The following is a 23,261-nucleotide window of genomic DNA, read 5'->3' on the forward strand; positions in this document are numbered from 1 at the left end:
ACAAACATGACGTCACCACAACCGCCGCGCATCCGTCTGCGCAACCCCCCTTCCCAGGAGTGTGACTGGGGGGGGGGGGGGGGCCAGACCTCCATGCCAGCTATTCTCCTCAGTTCAGAGGCCGAAAAAAAAAAAAAAAAAATTGCAGACTGGAGGGAGGGATGCCGGGGAGCCTCCAGGGTCTCACCCAGAAAATGGTATTTCATCACATTCAATGCTGGTTTTCTGTGGAGAGCTCCTTTGGCTCCCCGGAGGTACCTAACCAAAGATAAAGAAGAAAAGGGACTTACCCGGGAGGTGTGTGTCACTCGCTCCTCAACTCGAAGTCGAGACAACTGCCTGCAACCTGCGACCCAAGGCTACACACACCCGAGAAGGGCCAGGAACAATAACGCGGTACTGTGTTTGTTCGACCTCCAATAGCCCTGTGCCCAAAAGATAATCCAGGACATTACCAAAACAGCAGCCGAATGCCGAATTTACGAACGGCGTGGGCATGGGGAAAGACCGCTGGCTGGCTGGACAGAATAATCCTGCGGACAGCCTGGGAGACCCGCGCCCTGGAATAGGGAAGAAGGGAAACTGAATCAACCCAAAGCGCATTCTCTGTCACACAGGCCGTCGCGTGCAAATAATGGTGAAGAACCACAAACAAACAAAACGTAATGCACCCCTGATCAACCAGGCTGTGACTCATACGTCAGGCTGCAAGCAGCCGCGTCCAACAGCCTGGTTGATCAGTCCAGCAACCAGGAGGCCTGGTCGACGACCGGGCCGCGGGGACGCTAAGTCCCGGAAGCACCTCTAGGTAACCTCAAGGTAACCCCCGGCTGAACCAACTAAGCATCAACAACCCAAGAACCCCTTCGGAAAGCAGCAGACTCATTCTTCGCCAGAAAAGGAGACGGCTGCAAACGAAGAAAAGACCACCAGAACCGAAAGAGCAGAAACCCCTGCGACGGAGAAAAGCATGAAACTCTCTGAACCCCAGAGGCCAATGTCAACAAGAAAAAACCCGTAGACAAACAGTCCTGAACCGAGAGGGCCACCCAAAACCGAGGAGAGGGGAGAAGAGAGCACCAAGTGATATGACCAGGATGGCTCAGGCGGCGCATGAGCAGGCCGGAGGTGAAAACAACGCCAAAAAAGCTTGCGGAACGGAGCAGAAGACATCCATCCCAAATGCAAGGTGCAGCGGCTCTGTCAGCGCCACCTGAAACGAGGCGAAAGTATCTAGCATAAGATGACGGTCCTGGAACAACCAAGAGAGAAAGGATAAAACAACCCGACCAGAAATTGAAGACAAGCTACGAAGAGACAAGTGACGAAAGGACCGCCAGGAAATTTCATACCGCCGTCGAGACAAAATTCACAGGTGGAACATCAACTAAGCCACCTGATCACCATACAAGTGGTGATAAACCCGCGTCAAAAAGATCAGAAGCGAGAAGTAGAAGACCGAACCAGCTACGTACCGGAATGAACCAATCTGCTGACAGAGGCAGAGCTGCGGGAAGACCCTCGGATTTGGACAGGGAGCAAGAAGCGCCCGAAACCAGGGCTGGGCCGGCCACCAAAGAGCCAACAGGAATACTCATCCCTGGTAAGTCTCTCTAAGCTAACCAGGACCCATAGCAATAACTGAACCAGTGAGAAGAGGTACAAGTAACCCCAACTTGACCAGTCCAGCTGAAAGGCATTGACCCCGACAGCCTCGCACACTGGGAAGGGTGCCACATACACTGGAAGACGCCTTGACCAAGTCGATGTGAAGAGGTCCATCTCTAGGTGCCCGTACATCTGGTAGCCAACTAAACGAGTCTGTGTCGACAGTCCATTCCATGATAGGGGAATGAATCGAGACAGGCCATCCACCAGGACATTTGACACCCCGAGCCACACCCCAGGAGAGCCACACCCCGAGAACTCGGCAAACAAGGCACCTGAAGAGACCAGCCCCAAAGAGCCAAGGACTGCATCGAACCCCTGCGGTTCAGATAATGAACCACCGGGGAGCAGTCCAAATTGAGCCACATCATTGCTCCACAAGCAACACAAACTCTCTGAAGCGAATGCCACACCATAGCGAACTCCTGCGCCATGCTGTGAGCCCGACGGAAGGACAGACCCCACTGACTCTGGCTGGCCTGGTGAGCACTGGTCACAACCCCAGCTGAGAGATGAGGCATCCATGAACATGTCGAGCGAGGGCTCAGGGAGGCGTCAGGGCATAGCACCCCGAAAAACCCTTAGAGGAAAACGGCGACACAGCAGCCGATGCAAGGCTCCCGGGATCCAAACACAGCGATCATGAGAACGGCGGAAGGGACGCCCCTGAAGAAACCAGAACATCCGCTGAAGCCAGATCCGACCCGACAGGTAGACCAGCACAGCCAAGATCAGGCGCCACCACCACCTCTCAAACAACTGATGTGTAATCCGGCTGCCCTCCAAAAACAGTCGTAAACGGGACCGCAGCCGCAACAACGCCGCCAGAGGGAGAGACAAGGAAGCGGTCTGACAGTCCCACACAAGACCCAGCCCAGTCCGAACCAGAGAGGGAACCATTTGGGACTTCTTCCAGTACACCATGAACCCGAATCCGGTAAGCTGGTAAGGAACCGAAATCCCTGGCGAGCAGACACATGGATTGGCTGGGAGCCCACACCAGCCAATCGTCGAGGTAAGCCAGAACTCAAATGGGTCAAGCCCCAATCCCCCGAAGGAGAAAGATACAACGCCACCGTAGGCCGGAGGAAAATGACCCGAATTCCCCACGAATCGTGAGACCTGGCGAGAACAAACAGCACGAGCCTCCCCCCTATCGCCCCGCCAACGGGGCGAACTGTGAAGAACCGACGACCTCTACGAGAGCCCGACTGACGCTCAAAGTGATAACCGAGTCAACGACTTCGCAGGAGGGTCAGTCCCAAATCTGGCACTACTGTCTTACAACGACCGAAGGAACCCCCAAGACCTGGCGCGACCTTTCCAGGCAGGACCTCCACGACCCCTAGGAGAATCTACAAGTCCGACATATGCCATCAACTAGACAAAGCCACCTGCAGAAAATGAACCACTGCAGACTGCAATCAGCAACAGACAAAAGGGGGATGAAAATCTAAGAACCAGTGCCCAAAACGATTCCAAAATGGACGAGCACCGCCTGTCAGCACGCGAGACAAGAAGCAAAGAATAGACACCGCCTCCCTCATAAATAGCGCATACAACCTCAACAATGTACTCTCACAAGTCGAGCCTGGCCTCGGGCCGGGCATGGGGAGTAGAAGAACTCCCAAAATCCCATCAAGCAGGTAATGCAGCCGGAGTCCGTGCTGCCGAAGCAAGCACACCGGACACTGGCCTGGAACCCAGCTCCTCCACACCCACCCAAAGCCAGTCCAAAGACAGCTCCAGCAGGGAAAAGAAGAGCAAGACCGAAGCCAAGTGCCCACGGGCGCGCAAATCTCCTTGGCCACTAGGGATGCCGAAAAGGAGGGAACCTGCATGTGAAGCCACACCTGGCCAGCATCATAAGGAAGGATGGGGGCGAACAAGCACGCATCGAGGAGCTCCAACTCGCCCCCCAGGAAAACCTGAATGACCGCAGTCAATTCCCGCCATTCAAGTGCGCGGTCTGACAGGATGAATGCCAAGCCCGCGACAAAAGAAAAGGCAGTTTGCCAGCCAGGAAGACTCTGGCACCTTGTAATGCACCCAATAAAGAAAAGAGGAGCCAAACTCAAAAGAAGAAGGCTTCATTATCGAGGCATAATCCAGGTCTCGCAGGAGGTAAGCTGCCAGGGCCTTCCACACCTTCCTCGGTGGAATGCGGGAAGCCAAAAACTTCCAGAACGAGGGAACCAAAGAGCCCAAGGGAACTGGGAACCGAACCCTGGGAGGAGTAAAACTCATAACAAAATTGTACAAGGAGGGGGATAGGAAAACCCTTCCCCCTGTAACAACAAGCACTGCACCGAAGGTACTAAACATCCAAGCAGGGACAAGTGAGGCTTAGGTTCCCCCAAGTCAACTCCTCACCAGCCCCGGAATCCTCCACGTCAGGACCCGGAGCCGAGCCGTCCTCCAAACCCTCTGCCTTTGGAGAAAATGCAGAGTCTGCCGGAAAAGCAGGGATGAAAGAGGCCTGCTGGCATGGCCCAAAAGCTCTGGCAGGAGGACCAGGCTCGAATGCTTCCGCTGCCGATCTGGAAGGAGCAATTCCCGAAGCCACCCAAGTCTCCCTACCAGTATAATTCAGCGGAGCAGCTGGAAAGGCAACCAACCTTACACGTTGCTGCAACTTAAACCTTACATGCAACGCTAAAGCTGCCTGCATCCAAATATCAGTCTCAGTGGACTGGGTGAATGGAGTACAAGCAAAGAACACCACTCGCAGTACTCCGGGGTCATAGGTGTCACTGACCCCAACAAGCAGCAAGGCGGAGGCAGAAGGTGAGTGTCACCCCAAAACAGGGGAACAGAGCAACCTTAAAACTCGTACAAGTCGAGGTGGGACTCAGAGGTCTCCTACATTTGACCACCGAGCCCCAATGGGGGTTTCCAGGGCCCTTAGGCTGACTGCTAAGGGAAGCCCAGGCGAGGTACTGCTAACCGTTATCCTAGAGCTACCAAGCAAACAATCTAAAAGCTGAACTCCTGCGACGTGTGCAAGCACAGGGACCTAGTGGAGGGCCAACAGTGGTCCTACCACCACACCTGGCAGACCCTCGCCAGGCAAAACAAAACAAAAACAAAACAAAAACCCTGCAAAAGCACAACGTCTCCAGAAGAACAGATCCGGTCACTATGCGTATATCAGACAGCTGCACAGTACCTCGCGCCCCAGCCAGCGACAAAACTACCTCCTAACCCAAGGGCAAACAGGAGTAAGAACCACCCGTCATACTTGTTTCCTTGGTTTTCATTGGGGAGTCCTGTTGTTAGTTCGGCTTTCGGTTTGCAATTTATTTGATCAGCAGTAGTTTGTTTTGGGAATCCTATCTTTCTGTGTGCCTGACCTGTGTGACCTGACATTTTCAAGAGGAAACTAGATTTATTCCTCCAAGGAGTGCCGGACCAACCGGGCTGTGGTGGGTATGTGGGCCTGCGGGCCGCTCCAAGCAACAGCCTGGTGGACCAAACTCTCACAAGTCGAGCCTGGCCTCGGGCCGGGCTTGGGGAGTAGAAGAACTCCCAGAACCCCATCAACCAGGTATCACCCCAGCTGAACCCCCCGAAGGGCGGGCAATCACCGAGCAGCGACAGAACCACACGTAGGTAGCTGCTCCTGAACGGCTCATGGAAGATAACCCTGAAGCCGCAAAAGCAGTACTTACAGGGCACCTAGGGAAGGCGGCCCTAGGTGCATGCAGCCCCAGTACTCTTATGTTACATCTGGCTCACACACCACCAAAACCGAGCAACAACACCGCACTGCAGCAAAGAGTGGAGCCAGAGCGATCGACAGTCACCAACACAACAGCCTCTTGAACTGAGGAGAGTTGCCGGTGTAGAGTTCTGGGACCCCCGTCCCCCTCCTGGGGGGGGGGGGTTGCACAGACGAATGCACTGCGTTTGTGGTGACGTCATACTTGTTTCCTTGGTTTTCATTGGGGAGTCCTGTTGTTAGTTCGGCTTTCGGTTTGCAATTTATTTGATCAGCAGTAGTTTGTTTTGGGAATCCTATCTTTCTGTGTGCCTGACCTGGTAGAAGGCAGACAAAGACTGCTTCCAATTACACGGGGGTGTCTTTAGGCCATTGCTCCTCGTGCCTCTCTTGAGGGGGCCAGGTTCTGGCTCTGGTCCCCAGTAGGCCTAGAACTCCTTCAATTGACTGTTGCCACAGTCCAATATATACACATCAGCCCGGTATAGCTTCGGGGAGCCAAGGGGGCTCTCCACAGAAAGTCACAAATGCCTCCTGAAGGTTACCTCTTGCAATGAATTCAACTCTGCATCGTACCAGGGTTGGTCCCATAAAATGTGTTGAATGGAGGTTGTACTGTATTGTATACAAGCCTAAATCTTATAATTGGACATAACACACATTTTTCCTAAAATATAAAATGGTAATTACTCACTTGCTGCTGTTAAAATTTCAGTGGTTCATAGTATGGCTGCCCTACACATTCCTAAAACCTTAAAAACGTTCCTGGCCTTAGGAACGTTTCATAAGCCTTAGTAGCCTAGGCCACATTCAGGCCATGGAAGGAAAGTGAGGGACTCGGGATGTTTTTTCAAAATGGGGCATGGTTACTAGAGACCTGAGGAAACAAATGTGAGCTGCGTTACACATGGCAGCAAGAGAATTTCTCCAGATGACCCCAATTTTGTCTGAAAATTCGACTCAACTTATGACTTTTATCTCAACTTGCAACTTTGTTGATACACGTATGGGTCGACGGAGCGAGTGGTTCCTGGTGGCACAGGCGACCCCGCTTCAGTTTACTAGACCGCCCTTTTAGTGATGATCGCGCTTGAATCCTTTGTAAAGAATTTCATTGTTTTTCAGCTTTTTTGCTTTCTAAACATAGAAGTAGTAATTATATACCATGCCATGGGTTCCTCAACAATTATTCAGTGGTGTGCAGTATGGGAAGAAATGCAGAGTTTTGTTGAAACAACTCGCTCAAATCAAGCTGCAGTAGGCTGTTGCTTTAACCTTTTCAATGACACTGTGATGCCTCACTACAGACAAATGTTAAAGCATAGGTAAAATTGAGTCTCTATGCAAAGATTCTTAGTGAGACAAACAAGCAATGAGCCACAACCAGATCCTAGTGGCATGTAGGCAAAACGTCGGAGAGAGAGTACCCCAGAGAAGTCATAACTGCCTTATGTTATAATGGAAGGGGACTGCCCTTCCAAACAGCAACACCTCCCCACACCCTCCTCGCCATCTTCCATATGCCAACAAGAGTCATCAATAAAGGTAAGGAATAACTTGTACATACTATAGTACAAAATGTGTGTGTATTATGTATGAAATGTATTTGTATTTTGAAGTTAATATTTTTAGGAGTATGGAATGGATTAATTCAATTTACATTATTTATGGGAAAATTTGTTTCGAGTTATAACCCGTCTTTGGGAACGAATTAAATTCATAAACGGAGGTACCACTGTATATACGATTTTCAGGAAAATGCTCTCTTCCTTTATCCTTTACTCCACCTTCCTTTAATGATTTCATTGCTTTAATTGTGTATCCACCTGTGTGTGCACATGTACACATAAAAACAGCAGTGTTACTTACCAGTATCATAAAATGCAATTGCTTCACTATATTCCTGTTGTTTGAAGGAATTGTTACCATAGTGTCGCAGTTTTTCAGCTTCTTCTTGTAGCTGCTTACACTGAAATATTAAATATGTTTAATACTTTACTTTAAAGAACCTTTAAAGAAACGTATTAGGGAAAACACAGTTATTAAATAAAATATTTTCTTTGGAAATCATTTAAAGTTTCTTAACACTTTCGAGCTCTTGTGGTGCTCGAGAGCGTTACCAATTTTTCTCTTGAGCCCGCGTAACGGACTCGCTCACGAGTCACGAGAAAAAATATTTCTACAAAATCCATTTTTTATCTGATCGACTTTGGGATAGTTTAAAATTGTTTGCCATGAAATTTCCGTTTTCTCTAATAGACGCATGGCCTATTTGGGAAAACGGCATGGCATTGCATCATCATGGTAAGACCATTGTATTGTTGACACGACGAGTGTAATCGACGTAGTTTTTTATTTGGTGCCGGTCTAACGCATCCTTGTGTGACATTTTATACTTATGCTCTTCTAGAACATTCTATTGTGAACACATTGCTACAAAAATTAATGTCAGAGCATAGAAAAGAGTATACACTTTTCAATAGGGGTTTCGCCGATGTGCCGTCATGGGTAACACTTCGGCCACTTCCCACACTGTTGCAGGTGGGCTGCGACATTGATTCTACATTTATACGCATATGTCCGCGTAGGGAATTTTATTGCAATCTCAGTGAATACCAAATTTAAAGCTGTAGGACAAGTGTGGAGTTGACAACCCTAAAAAGAGTAGAAACCTTTCTTCGCTGTTTGGCACTTACGGCTAGTGGTCAACGTAGTTCTTTATTTGGTGCTGGTCTAACTCATGCTTTGGTGACATTTTATACGTATGTTCTTCTAGAACATTTTATTGTGAACACATTGCTACAAAAATGAAATGCGTACATCGAAAATTAAGGTCAGAACAGTGAAAAGAGTACACACTTTTCAATAGGGGTTTCGCCGATGTGCCATCGGGTGTGCGGTAACGGGTAACATTTTGGCCACTTCCCACACTCTTGCGGGTGGGAAGTGATCATGATTCTACATTTATATGCACATGTACTCGTAGGAAATTTTATTGCGATCTCAGTGATACCAAATTTAACGCTGTAGGACAAGTGTGGAGTTGACAACCCTGAAAAGAGAAGAAACAATTCGTCGCTGTTTGGCACTTACGGCTAGTGATCGACATAGATCTTTATTTGGTGCTGGTCTAACTCATGCTTTGGTGATATTTTATACGCATGTTCTTCTAGAACATTCCATTGCGAACACATTGCTACAAAAATGAAATACGTACATCAAAAATTAAGGTCAGGACAGTGAAAAGATTATACACTTTTCAGTGTTGCTGCTCGATCGCCCGAAATGCTGCATGCACAAGGGGTAAGTTCTTTTTTCATTTGCCGAGAGCTCGAAAGTCTTAATTAATTAAGTAACCAGAATCAATCTATGGAATCAATTGCAGATCAAGGTTCTTACACACTTAGGCAGTCAAACCTTATATAATACTCACGTTTTATATGTTTTTATTAACCATTTGTCTTTCACGTTATTTTACAATTAGTGTGTAAAAAGCTAGCGTTGAATGTAATGAAATTCCATTTTCTGGGCGAGCCCCTGAGGATCCCTGAAGCTATCCGAACTGATATGTGCTTTATTAGTTTGGGTGCTCATGTGCCGCATGTGACTGCTTGGTCTTTGGACCATGTTCTTTCCTTTCTTTCTACTCCTCGCTTTGTTGTGGCCCCTTCAGTTCATGATTGCTTTTAAAAGGCTTTGTTTTTGTTAGCCTTGGCCTCTGGGGGGTTGGGTTGGGAGCTTCATGCTCTTCCCCCACCACCAAGGGTTCTATTTGTTTGGTCCAGGTGGTTGTGTTCTTCTTTTGCAGGCTCCTTCTCCTTTTCTGATAAAGAATGAGACGGCTGGCTTCCAGAGGGGTCCATTGGTTGTGTTGGTTGCAGACACAATACTTGGTTGGTTAGACCAAGGGAGCATCACGTGTTGTGTCTGTTGGCGGCTTTATGTGACTACCTGTGGGCCACTGGCTCTGTGCCGGTGTACGCTCTCTGGGCAGATCCAGCATCCCTGGTTCCCTGTTCTAGGGCTCATGTCTCGGGTTGTCGCAGTGTCATTAAGTCTAGCCAGCCTGTGGTTTACCCTCTTACCCATGTTGTTAGGATGTATGCTGCTCTCACGGCAGATTTTGGCAACATGTCTTGGGTCGACATTCAACGCGGGGGTTTTGGAGGTCGCACAGGGCCCTGGTCGCCAGGTATCTCATGTATGTTTTGTTTCCTTCCAGGCCTTGTGTGACCTTGGGTCGCCTGTCGCAGCCATCTGTTTTTTCCTCATCTTGAGACCTGTGGTGCTGCTGCTGCCTCCTGAGTAAGTCCCTGTTTTTAATTATCTTCGGGTAGTTAGCTTCATGGAGTCGACGGGGCTCCCCACAGAAAAGAAACATTGGATGTTATGAAATGCCATTTTCTGGGTGAGCTCCAGAGGCTCCCTAACACTCTCCCTCCCTCCAGTTGGCAGTTTTCATCATTCAAGAACTTGTGTGGTGGGGAGGGGGGGGAGGATGTTAGCTTCAGGGGTGGGGAGATAGCACTAACGAGTGGGAGCACTAGTGGCATGCAGGGTTGTTTGTCTGATTTTTTCTAGGAGTTATTTTGATCTCTTAGGAAGCAGATTGCACAGGTTAACCAGAGAGTGGTCTGTTTTTGATTCGTCTACTTTTCTTGGTCCTTCCCCAGTCGATGACAACTATGACATGCTTTAAATGTATAGTGCTCATAGGCCATTGCTCCCTGCGCCTCTCTGATGGAGGCCAGGTTCTGGCTTGTGGTCCCCAGTAGGAATAAGGATAGCACATACCAGTTCAGATAACTTCTGAGAGCCAAAGGGGCTCCCCATAGAAAGGCAGGTCTTTTATTCACTTAGATGTTTATTATTAGATATAATATAGTTCAGAATATTTCTTGCAAAATCCAATGTTGAATGTAATTAAATGCCTCATTCTAGAGGAGCCCCAGATGTTTCCTGAATATATCTTAATCAGATTGGTCCATATTAAGAGATCACATCAGTTGCTGAGATGATACCAGCCAGTAGGTGAAATCAGCCATGGAATTCTGTAGGCCACTAGGAAACAGCACCAGAACCTGGCCCACTCACAGAGACGAAGAATGAGTCAGATGGCTTCTGAAGCGGTCTTTTGGTCATTGATGCTTATCTGGTATGGCCGGGGTACATCAGGTGCTGTGTCTGGTAGTGACTCTCCACCGCTACCTTCGTGCCACCGATTCTGCTTTGGTAGATGCTTTATGGGTCGATCTTGTTTCCTTGGATCCCCATCCTGTTCCAAGGCTCGTCTTTCCCAGGAGAAAGACTGTTCATAGTGTTTGTGGGTCCAGCCAGCCTGCATCTACCCTTATACCCAAGATGTTAGAAAGTATGCTGCTCTTTCAGCAGTATTCACACACTGGGCTGGGTAAATATTCCAGCATGGGGTTTTGAAGATTGAACAGGATTCTGGTAGCCTAGTATCTAGTGAATGTTCCTGGGCCTCAGAGCCCTTGTGTGTCACTGGGTCATCTCTCTCAGCCGGGGGTCTCGTCTTTGTTGTGTCTTCTGCAGTGCAAACTCCTCCCTGGTGTGTTACCATGTGTTTTCTTTCTCTGTGGGTAGATAGCTTCAGGGAGCCACAAGGGGCTCTCCCTAGAAAACCAGCATTGAATGTCATGAAACACCACTTTCTGGCTGAGCCCCGATGGTTCCCTGATCCTCACCCACCCTTCCTGGTCATAGGGTGGATGCCTACATCTGCCCAGAACTGAGAGCTGGGACCTAGTTAACAGTGAGCTACCTTCCCCAAATAAGAGGGAGGTGGGGCAAATGAGCTTGTGCTAGTTCCAAGAGAGTTCAATCATTTGTTCTTTCTATTTAATATTATTTGCAAGTTGAAGCCAAGTTGTGTGGCAAGAGTAAAAGGAACTTCCTTGCCATGGATGATGTGACCATAAAAAAAAATAGGTTATGTCAGGAGAGGAAAGTGGTTGGCAGAAAAAAACAGCGTTGAATGTAATGAAACGCCATTTTTCTGAATGAGACACAGAGACTCCCTGGAGCTTATTCAGGCTGATATGCTAATGTCAGACTTTGGCATCAGTCATGTGTATGGAGTTCTACGGGCCTACCGGAGACCAAGAGCCAGAACCTGGCCCCCTCAGAGAGGCAAGGGGAGCAATGGCCTATAAAAAACCCCCCGTGTGGTTGGAAGCATTCTATGTCTGCCATCGACCTGGTCAGGCACCCAGAAAGGTAAGCGTCCCAAAACAAACCCCTATTCTGGTGAAAATTGCTACAAGCCGAACAAGTGGATAGAACTCCCCTAAAAGAAACGAGCAAACAATCATGACATCACACGTTACCGCGCCGCTGTCTGCGCAGCTCCCCGGGAGTGGAAAGGGAAAGCCCCAGACCTACCGCGCCGGCTATCCATCATCAGTTCTGAGGCCGGATGTAAAAAAAACGCGAAAAAACGCCGACCGGAGGGAGGGAAGGATGCCGGGGAGCCTCCGGTTCTCACCCAGAAAATGGCGTTTCATTACATTCAACGCTGGTTTTCTGGGGGGGGGGACCCTTTCAGCTCCCCGGAGCTAACTACCCACAGAGAAAAAAAAGAAGGATGTACCCGAGACGCTGTCGCTGCACACTCCCCAACTCAAAGTTGAGACAACTGGCTGCAACCGCCAATCCAAGGCGAAACAGGCCTGAATGGGCCTGGGAACAACACAAGATATCGAGCAGCCAGGCCCCTGTACGACCGCCGAAAGCCCTGTGCCCGAATGTCAGCTAGGACATCCCCCCAAAACAGCAGCAAGAGTACCGAATCTACGAACGCCATGGGCACGGGAAAAGAACACAGGCTGGCTGGCCACAATAACATGGCGGACGACCCGGGAGACCTTAACCCGTAAACAGGGAAGAACGGAACCTGATCAACCCAAAGTGCGTCCCGGACACAGAAGCCGTGGCGCGCAAATAACAGCGGAGGGCCACAACCGGACACAAAACACGATGCACCCCCGGCCCAACCAACCAAGCACCAACAAACCAAAGACCCCCCCGGAAAGCAGCAGCCTCACTCCATGCCAGAAAAGAGGAAGACGGCTGCAACTGAACAAACCAATCGACACAACCGAAGGAGCAGAAACCCCTGCCCCGGAGGAGAGCAAGAAGCTCAGTGACCCGACCCCTAAAGGCAAATGCCAACAGGAAAAAAAGCCTTCGAGAAACAAACCCGAACCGAAGGGGTCACAACCAACCGAGAAGAAGAACCGCTATCCAGAGACCAGGACAGCTCAGGCCGCGCATGAGCAGACCAGAGGTGAAACAAAGCACAAAACAGCTTACGAACGGCGCAGATGTAACACCAAGACCGAAAGCAAGCCGAAATGGCTCCGCCAGTGCCACACGAAACGAAGCGACAGTATGCGGCAAGATGACGGCTCCGAACCTCCACCAGAAAAGCCAAGCAGACGCCAACAAAAGCAGCCATCTAAGAAGGGACAGAAGGAAAAGGAAGGACCGCCAAAATACCCCATAATGCCACCAAGAAGAAGCACGCAGGTGGGACACCAACAACAAAGCCACCTGACCACCAACCGAAGGTGAAAGACTCGAGGCAGAACCTAAACAGCACTGTCAAGGTTTATTTGAGCCTAGAAAATGGTGGAGCTGAAGGAAGATCTTGGGTGCAGCCACCGAGCAAGCAGAGCTGGAAACCCAAGCCGGCAAAGAAGGAGATGGAACGTCTGCCGAACAGAAAACTCCCGAACGCGAGCGAGCTCGCCAGATCGGAGACTATGGGTCCGACGTGAGACTCCAGAGAAGGAACACCGCAAGACCCTGAAAATGCCAACAGGCAGGGCAAGCCAGGAAAACAGGAACCCAAACCTGGCAACAGGAGGGCCAAGAGAGAAGCAGGAAGATGAGGAACGAAGGCAGCATGCAGCAAATCGGGTGTGAAGGGGACACGACCAACCCACAGTCGCAGTCCCTGTCCCAACAAACCAAACTGAAGAAGGTGCAAAGGGTTGCCATCAGACCAGTACCCGAACCAAGGGGTACGAGCAACAAAGACAGACACATGCACACAAGTGCACACGCACCATGCAACACAGGCGGAAGAAATGCCCAAAGAAGCCAAAGAAACACAAGAAGGAAACATGCCAGCAGCATAGTAGTAAACAAATGGAATGCACGAGGAAGGGAAGTGGTGGAGGCCAACCCCACACACACACAGCTGCAAGTTCAGACCTGACAGAGCCCAGGAGATGTCAGGGAAGCGACAGGAAAGAGGCAGGACGAAAGAGCCAAAGCTCAACCCCAGGAAGCACAGCCAGGGGCGGACAGAGAAACCAATGTACTTGGAAGGGCCAAGCCAGGCAATCCAAGACAGGAAAGGAAAGAGGTACCCCAAATAAGACCACAAAAAACACCACAAGCAATCCCAACACACAACCCCAGGCACAAAACTGCAGCAAAATGTCACCCCACAACATCCAGACACAGTAACAAGTACCACATGACACCGTGATACATGTTACCAATGCACACATCCACCAGCAACATACACCACACGCAACATGGAACAAGTAGTAACTTCTCTCGGCAAAGGCAGAGAAATGGTGGAGGCCGACTCCAAACAGGGTCAAATGTAGATATGATAAGAGCCCAGCAGGCTCAGGAACCTGCACACCAGGCGATCGACGGTGGAGAGGCAGGACCAAAGAGCCAGAGCTCATTCCCCGCAAGCACAACCAGGTGAGCACACAACCTGCACCTCAACCATCGTACCTCGTAACATGGATGAAGTAGGTCCCTTGATCGACTCGAGTATGGGTTAGACATGCATATGAGTGGGACTGGACGGATCAAAATAGAGGCAATCACCTGTGTGCTGACGGTCTTATATTCGTATCCAAAAACCACGAACCAGCACATGGCTGAAAGAGACGCCAGACTGCAGAAACTCACCTACCGAACGTAGGCACAAATGTGTCCCGACAATATTGCCGAGAAGATCCCGGGAGCACCGCCAGAGAAAGAAGGCCAGAGCCGCACACACAGGAGAGCAGGGTAAAGGAGAAGGAGGCGCCCCACACCCATGATACAGGGAAAACCCCCGTGTCCTCCCCATAGCTGCAATCTAGAACACCCCAGGAGCTACGAGGCACGGACCGGAGGATGGAGAAGAGCGAGAGGCGAAGCACCTGAGAAAAAAGGACGCAAAACACCAGCACTGGTGCACATGGCCCAGACCAAAAACTCCCATGGCGCATGCACAGGACATGCTGTCCAAACCGCACAACCTGCTCGGCAGGAAGGCGCCAACTAGGAGTACTTTAAACGAAAAGTAGCCAAACAGTTCGCAACCCGAGTGAACCGCTAAATAGAAGAAACAGCCCATTAATTGGACAGGAGCCAGAAGAGGAGTAAGCAGCAACAACATAGCCGGCTTACGAAATGATGACAAAGAACCTAATCACTAACCCAACTGGGCTACAAGTAGCTCAATCCAGCGTCCCGGACTAGGAATATGTAAAGAAAACGAGCAGTGCCGAGACAGAGCACGGAGAGAAAAGACAGCACAAAAAAAGACAGGACCGAAAAACCAAGAATAAGCACAGAAGAAGACCAACAAGCCCTAGAAAGGACCGGAGGGAAGCCACACCAAAAAATGACAGACGTTCCAATAATACGGGAAGTAGCGAAAAACCTTCCCAAACCTTCAAGAACACAGAAGCAAGCACACGTCACGAAAGCACAGAAAGGCACAGTCACACCCGAGACCAAAAGTCATGTAGAACCCCAAGAAGAGGGGAAACATGATGGAGAAATCCCGTCCTAGGAAAAAGTGGGGAATAACGGAGAAGAGCACCCACCAACAGGACGGAACCAACTGGCTCAAGTGACAAGGAACCGAGCCCGGGGAGGAGCCGACGCCCAACAACTCGTAAGGGAGAGGGGGGGGGGGGGGAACCCACTCCGCGCAACCGCAAGCCCTGCCTAGAGGGCAGAAAAACCCCCGTGAGGTCCATCAGGGTACTAGGCCCCCTAAGTCAGCCCCTCCCCAGCCCTGGGAACCCACACGGCAGGCCCCGGGGCCGAGCCGTCCCCCCAAAGCCCCGGCCTCACAAGAGAAAACCGGGGCAGCTGTGAAATTACTAAGGAAGGGAGCCCACTGGCAGACTCTTACAACACGGCTGGAGGAACAGGCTCGAATGCCCCCCTCGCTACCCCAGAAGGAGAATTCCCCGAGATCGCCCGAGTCTCAAAACCAACAAAGCCCCCCCCCATACCCCAAACCCACAGATGGTAAGGATCAGGATGCAGGTAGGAAGGGGAGACCAGACCAGACCACAACAGTGGAAAGACAAGGGGGCGTGGAAGGAACTGAAGCCCCAACACCAACCAAAACGGGGCAGCCTCGGGGGTGCTAACTGGCGCTCAAATCTACCAAACAACCTTCTAAGAACTGAACCCTCAGGACGTGCACACTCACGGGGACCTAGCAGGGGGAACCACCGGAAGAAAAAAGATACTCAGTATACAGGGGACACAGGGGGCAAGAACAAAGGCAGACCCCCCCCCCACCAGGCAGATAAACAAAAAGACTTCCCCCCCCCCCGCAAGAGAACAGTGTACCCAGGCAGAACAGAGCCGGCCGCCATGAATGATGAAAACAAGCTGTGCAGTACCCTGCACCCCACCAGTGCAAAACTGCTCCTTACTCTAAGGCGAACAAGGGAGACAGCCTTACCCTAAGGCGAACAAGGGAGACAGAACACCCGAGCACACAAAGGGCGGCCGAAAACCAAGCAGTAAATGGCCTAGCAGGGGCAGAACCCAAAGAATCTGTGGAAGGTGGCTCCAAGCCCCAAGGGCAGTACTTACAGGACACCTAGAGAAGGAAACCCTAGGCACCTGCAGCCTGAGTACTGGAGAATCACTCTCGGCTCACGCACCACCTAGAAGACAGTCACCACACTCTAGGTACAGTGCTGAAACAACCACCGGAGCCAGAGCACACGATTTCAGCCTCTAGTATCAGCCAAAGAACTGATGGTGGATAGCCGGCGCGGTAGGTCTGGGCTACCCCTTCCCCCTCCCGGGGAGCTGCACAGACAGCAGCGCGGTGATGTGTGACGTCATGATCGTTTGCTTGTTTCTTTTAGGAGAGTTTTATCCACTTGTTCGGCTTGTGTTACCTAGTGGGGGGGGGGGGAAAGACCACCAGAAAACAACCGTGCACAGGTCGGGCACAAAAAAAGGGCGAAACAAGGCAGAACCCCCCATAAGGCAAAACCAAAACCCCGCAAGAGGACAACGTTCCCCAAGGAACAGAGCCGGCCGCTGAAGTGGTGAAAACAAGCTACGCAGTACTCTGTGCCCCACCAGTGCAAACTGCCTTTTACCCTGACATTAGCATGTCAGCCTAGTAAGCTCCAGGGAGCCAAAGGGGCTCCCCCCAGAAAAATCACTTGATTGACAGTTGAGAGGCGGGCCCAAAGAGCCAGAGCTCAACCCCCGCAAACACAACTAGGTAAGTATAAGCTGGACAATATGCCATGTTTGACTTTGTGAGAGAAAAACAAAGTACAAAAGCTGTACATGTGGAGAGACCTGAACCAAACCCTATATACTCACCCCTCTTATGTGTGGCCCAATTCTTGGATCAATGCTTCTCTGAAAAGAAAATATTTATATTACCAAAACATTTTTAGGGATGTCCTTAGTTCCATAAATATTTACTCTACAAGATATTCAAAAAGAACAATTCCTATGACAACATCTACATTAGCAAAATAACCTTATTACAATTTTACAATACAATTAATAATTTCTTCATATGACAAGTTGGATCACACAAGTGGACCACACAAGTGGACCACACATGTGGGCCACACAAGTGGACCACAAGTGGTCCATAAGCTTACAATGTTGGGACAGAGTTCACAGAGTGGTGGAAAACTGTCTCATTCTATCTACAATTAATAATTCCTTCATAAGACAAGTTGGATCACACAAATGGACCACACAACAAGTGAACCATATGAACCAAACAGCAGCCAGAGTGGTCCACACAAGTGAATGACTGAGTTTCAATGATTTTCATTCACTGATTTGTGGCACACGTATCTTTGTAAATTAAAGACTGAAGCGTGAATAGCTAGCTAATGTGTTGAAATCTTCTTATATACATTTTCTGTGATGAAACAAGATGAGTGAGGGTGGACACATAAGGGAATACTGTACTGTAAACCTCACTTTACAGTGGCACACCACAGGACTTGCACTTATAACTTGTGTCCCTCCTTTTACTAGACATTTTGCAAACACGACACCTCAAACGCTTCTGTATATTTACTAGGGAATGGCACAAGTTCCTGTTCAGACGTTTTGGATTATCCATAATACAGGGTTTTTCCTGGCAGAAGCACCACTAGGGATATTCTGACTCTCGTCTACTGAGTCAGATGATGAATGTACAACTTGAGGTGAAGTGAATAGTGGCCGCCTCACACCCGATGGTCCGGGTGTTGCAACATTGTGGGCACCTCTACTGGAGACATTGTCATTTACATCAGCACCATGTGTGATGTTATCATTTTGCAGAGGCCAATTCTTAGGCTGAAAGTGCAGTAGTGACAAAATGACTACTTCGTGGAAATGGAGTAATGCGAGTTTCTTTGTATCTGTTTTGTAGTAATTGTACAACATAAGAGCATTATGGATAGCCATTTGCAGAAAGTAGAAAGTCATTTTCTTTGTCCACTTGTGACTTTCCTGTGTGAATTGATAATATTTGACCATTTAGTCAAAAAGTTCTTAGCCTCTATTCAGTCTTGGATTGCAATGTTTTCAGTTGTGGCTTGTAATGGTTCGTCTACCTTTCTGGGTGATACTCCAGGTTGATGGCAGACATGACTATACTGTACTCTCAACCAGTATTGGTCATAAGCCATTGCTCCCTTCACCTCTCTGAGGGAACCAGATTCTGGCTTGTGGTTCCGAGTAGGCATACAGACTCCAGTAACTGATGCTCTAAACTAATAAGGTGGATATCAGTCCGATAGGTGGAGATCAGTCCATCAGGGAGCCGACAGGGCTCCCTCCAAAAACATACTTTTTTGCTGTTATTACACTGAATACATACGTTATATATCTTAAATTTTATGGACCATTACGAATCACAGTGCAGTCCTGGAAGGTGTGATAATCCTGTAATTCAAGCACAGCACTACTCCACACATTAGCCAGTTGCCGACGGCACGACACAGCTTACTGTAACAACAACACAGCAATTATTATTAAAATCTTGGCCACCAAATTCTGAATATGAATCATTTTCCACAAGTTCATTTTATTAAGGAGCATGATATCCTGTTTCATGATGAGCAGACACGCCAAACCGTTGCTGTGTGTTGTGAATGACTGCCTCGTGCAGGGAACATCATAACCAGCATGGTATCACTGATATCTGAACTGTGTACATAGTCTATATCACATTTAGGGTCTTCTATGACACTATCATCATTAAATCTTAGCAGTTACATATTTATTCTATAGCTATTCAGTAATGCTGTGCTGTAAGCAGATGCCGCATGCACTACTCATGGTCACTTACTCAGAACTGAAGCTCTCACACCCAGGAGAGGTGGCTCACAATTTTTGTTTTTAAGATGGCATCTATTTACTGGAGAAAGGATCATCATGTGGCTTATTACTATTGATACCACTGATCATAAGGCTAGCCAATGATATGATGATGAAATAATATTTTATATTATATTATATTATGATGAAATTATATTTATGTTTATATTTGTTAGATACACACATTCACATACAGTTTATTACTTACCAATATGTGATGGATGTGATTGATAGCATCAACATAGGAGACATTAAAATTTAAAGATCCTAAAAGTTGATTAACAGTGGTGTGAGCTTCCAGTAATGTGTAACGTTTGATATAGAGGGTATGGAGTCCTTTGTCCCCATATGAATGCTGGTCTTCTGATTGGTTTTCCACTAGCACAAAATACACCTGCAATTATATACATGTAATGTAAAATTAAAGAGGATCATTACATGAATATGTATATTGTATTCATTTTTAGTGATTTTTTTTTACTAATAATGTAAGCTGATAGGCCTCTCTTTCAAGCCAATAGTAATCATTATTAACGCCAATTAACTGGTGTTTTAAATATAAATAAATAAAATAAATGTAAATAAAATAATGTAAATAAAAAAAAATCACTAATAAATTACATTCTGTTAATAATCATTTTTACTACACAAGCTCATAAAACTCATATAAAACAACTATAACTCATAAATAGAATGAATAAATTAATATTAAATGACTTTCCACCTTTTACAATATAAAACCTTTCTGTAATAAATGACATTACTAAACATTACTAATGTAGAAAAATATTACAGTACCTGGTTTTCAATAACTAGTGGAAGAACTCACCTCATGAATAGCAAGAACAGCACCAACATGGAAAGAGGGATTTAATTTTTCTTTCAAAATGATGGTCACAGGTGAAACATGCTTTCCATCTGAGAGCCGTAAGTAGCATGACACATCAGAAGTTGCAAGAAAAATAACCTGTAAAGAAAATGGGCTCAAAATAAATACACACCCATTATTTACATATATATATATAATATATTATAACACACACACACAAACACACACACAGTGGCACCTCGACTAACGAGTTTAATCCGTTCTGGCACCGAGTTCGTTATGTGGAAAACTCGTCTTGAGAAGCAAATTTCCCCATTTAAAATAAAAGAAATAAATTTAATCCATTCCACTCCCAAAAACATCCATACTGTACTTGTATGACATTTTTTAATGTAAATATAATACTACACATGTAATTATAAATATTTTTGTTGTACTGTTTTCATGTTTACTTTACCTTATGAAGAGTCATTGCTGGCTTGAGGGAGACGATGGGGAGGTGGGAAGGAGGAGAGGGGTTATGGTGTGGAAGGAGAATCCACCTCTGAGTCAAGCGGGCTCTCTCTTCTTGGGAATTTCACCCCACTGGGACCAGGTTGTGGTTCACTATCACTGGCTTTTCTTTTCTCTACTTTTGCAAAGAACGAGTCTATTGACAATTGCTTTTGTCTTTGTTTTAGGATGTTCCTAAAACAAGACAGCAAATTGTTATTAACACTTTCGCGCTCTCGGCGCTCAAAAAAAACAATACCCCAGATGCTTTCGGCACTTCGCGCGCCTACGCGGTAAGACCGAAAAAGTGTACACTCTTTTGACTGTCCTGACAATAATTGAAGGCGCACGTATTTAAATTTGGTATCACTGTGTTCGCAATGAAATTGTCTATAAGAGCATACCTATAAAATGCCGCCCAAGCATAAGGAGTATCAACACCAAATAAAAAACTATGCAGATCACTCGCCGAGAGCGCCAAATGGCAACAAAATGTTTCCACTTTCTTAATGGTTGCGAAGCCTACAGTTGTCCTACATCGCTAATTTTGGTATTATTGGAATCACAATAAAATTCTCTACACGGACATATGCATATGAATGTTTAATATAGGTAATTGCCCACCCGCAAGAGTGTGTGAAGTGGAGAGTAGTTAGCCGCGAGCGCACTGGCGAAAACACAGGGGGGAAATCGTGCTTGGAAAGTTTATACGTTTCCTGACCCTACTTTTCTATGTACGTATTTCTTTTTTATACCAATGTGTTCGCAATAAAATTTTCTATAAGATGAACTGTATAACATTGGTACAAAGCATGTGTAAGAGAAGCGCCAAATATAGAACCACGTCGCTCAGTATGCGTTCGCGGCAGAAACGAACGCATTGTTTTCGTTCGTTTGATGTTTGTCATGTTTATACTTGTTGAAACATTTTATAATTTGTATGACAGTGATCGCAGTAAAATTCCCTACACAGACATATACATAACACATACAAATATTTCCCACGTGTTGGATATATCAGCGGCTAAAGGGAACCCACTGCCACACGCTCGCCACACCCCCAAACATACTTTGTGTATTTTTTTTTTACTCATAGAAGTTTATGTGATATAATATTCATTCTGGTACCAAAAAAATCGCAAATACATTCTCTACAAAACAAAAGTATCCCCATCCATTTCGGTTAAAAAATGGAATTTATAGAAATATTTTTTCGATGGACGAGAAAAGTAGGCTGTTATGCGGAATCGAAAGAAAAAACAGTGACGAGTTATCTCTAATATAAAGCGCGAAAGTGTTAAACATGTTCACACACCGGGTTGTCACTGCTTTATCAGAGTGATGTTTTTCTAAGAATGCGGTAACCTTTTCAAACAAGAAAAGTTCACCTCTTGATTAAGCTCCTGAAGTTTCAGGAGTTCCTCAGTGGTCAGTTCCTCACTGTGCTCCTCCACTAACTCATGCACATTAGCAGCATCCAACTCCAGGCCCCAAAGTTTGCTCCAGAGCAACAATATCATCCACTAGATGCACTTCCGGGTCTTCCACAGGTGCAGATGCAAGTGCAGGACCGAAACCTTCGAAGTCTCGCTCAGGGACACCCTCAGGTCACAGGTTATGCCACGCAGAGTTTAGGGTCCTCTGTGTCACTCCTTCCCAGGCCTTATCGATCAAACGTAAGGCACCCAGGATATTGAAGTGATTCTTCCAGAATTCTTTGAGGGTCAGCTCTGTATTGTCTATCACATCAACACACCTCTCCAACAAGGCCTTCATGTAGAGCTTCTTAAAGTTTGCAATGACTTTCTGGTCCATAGGTTGGAGGAGTGGAGTGGTATTGGAAAGAAGAAACATGATGATGATAAATTGATTTTCGGGAAACAATTCTTCTTGCATCTGTGGAAGATGTGCAGGAGCATTATCGAGCACAAGCAAGGCCTTGAGTGGCAACTGCTTCTCTTCAAGATATTTCCTCACTGAAGGGCCAAAAACATCATTGACCCATTCAGTGAATAATATTTGTGTGACCCAGGATATCTTATTTGGACCTCAACATCACATTCAGTCGCGCCTTGTACACTTTACACGCCTTGAACACGCGTGGATTTTCTGAGTGGTAGACTAGCAGCAGCTTAACCTTGCAATCGCCACTTGCATTGGCGCAGAGCATGAGAGTAAGCCGATCCTTCATCAGTTTGTGGCCAGACAAAGATTGTTCCTCTTGTGTGATGTAGGTCCTCTTCGTCATTTTCTTCCAAAAAAGGCCGTCACATCACAATTAAAAACTTGTTGGGGTAAGAACTCCTCTCTACCAACAAATTCCCTGGAACTCTAGTACAAATTTCTCGGCAGTAGCTTTATCAGAGCTGGCAGCCTCCCCATGTCGCACAACACTGTGGATACTGCTTCTCTTCTTAAATTTCTCAAACTATCCACAGCTTGCCTTAAATATCTCCTCCTTTTCAGATGACTCACCTGGTGTCTTCCTGACAAGGTCCACATACAACTTCTTGGCCATTGCACAAACAAGAGCTTCAGAGACACTATCGTCATATAATTGCCTTTCATTCATCCAGACCAGCAGTAGCTTTTCAACCTCTTCTAGGATTTTTGGACGTTTCTTGGTAACCTTGGTAACTCCTTTAGCCACCTCAAGCGTCTTAAATTGTTCCTTCGTCTTCAGAATGGTACAAATCGTTGATGAGCAGCTGCCATACTCCCTGACGAGATCAGTCACACGGACACCACGCTCGTGCTTTGCTATGATTTCCTTATTCACTTCCATGGTAATTGTCGCTTTCTTCCCCTTCCCAACATTGTCTTTAGCAAGCAGCTTCTTTGGCGACATCGTGCATTACAAATTGTAGTCACAAAACCACAAAAAAAAAAAAAACGCAAATAAATCCA

At 47.4% G+C, this 23,261-nt stretch overlaps 1 protein-coding gene across 2 annotated transcripts in view; it reads right to left on the minus strand.

Moving 5' to 3' along the window:
• The window catches only part of LOC123773290 (E3 ubiquitin-protein ligase TTC3), a 241,840-nt gene that overhangs the window by 195,998 nt on the left and 22,581 nt on the right, over positions 1-23,261 (minus strand). For both annotated transcript variants that reach the window (XM_045766935.2, XM_069307431.1), the window contains exons 3-6: positions 19,863-20,000; positions 19,242-19,427; positions 17,024-17,062; positions 7,259-7,358 (exon numbers count right to left, since the gene is read on the minus strand). In XM_045766935.2, the coding sequence (XP_045622891.1) occupies positions 7,259-7,358; positions 17,024-17,062; positions 19,242-19,427; positions 19,863-20,000 (463 nt within the window). The remainder of the gene's footprint in view (positions 1-7,258; positions 7,359-17,023; positions 17,063-19,241; positions 19,428-19,862; positions 20,001-23,261) is intronic.

The sequence above is a fragment of the Procambarus clarkii genome, chromosome 1 (assembly GCF_040958095.1).
Source record: "Procambarus clarkii isolate CNS0578487 chromosome 1, FALCON_Pclarkii_2.0, whole genome shotgun sequence".
Classification (NCBI taxonomy): Eukaryota; Metazoa; Arthropoda; class Malacostraca; order Decapoda; family Cambaridae; genus Procambarus; species Procambarus clarkii.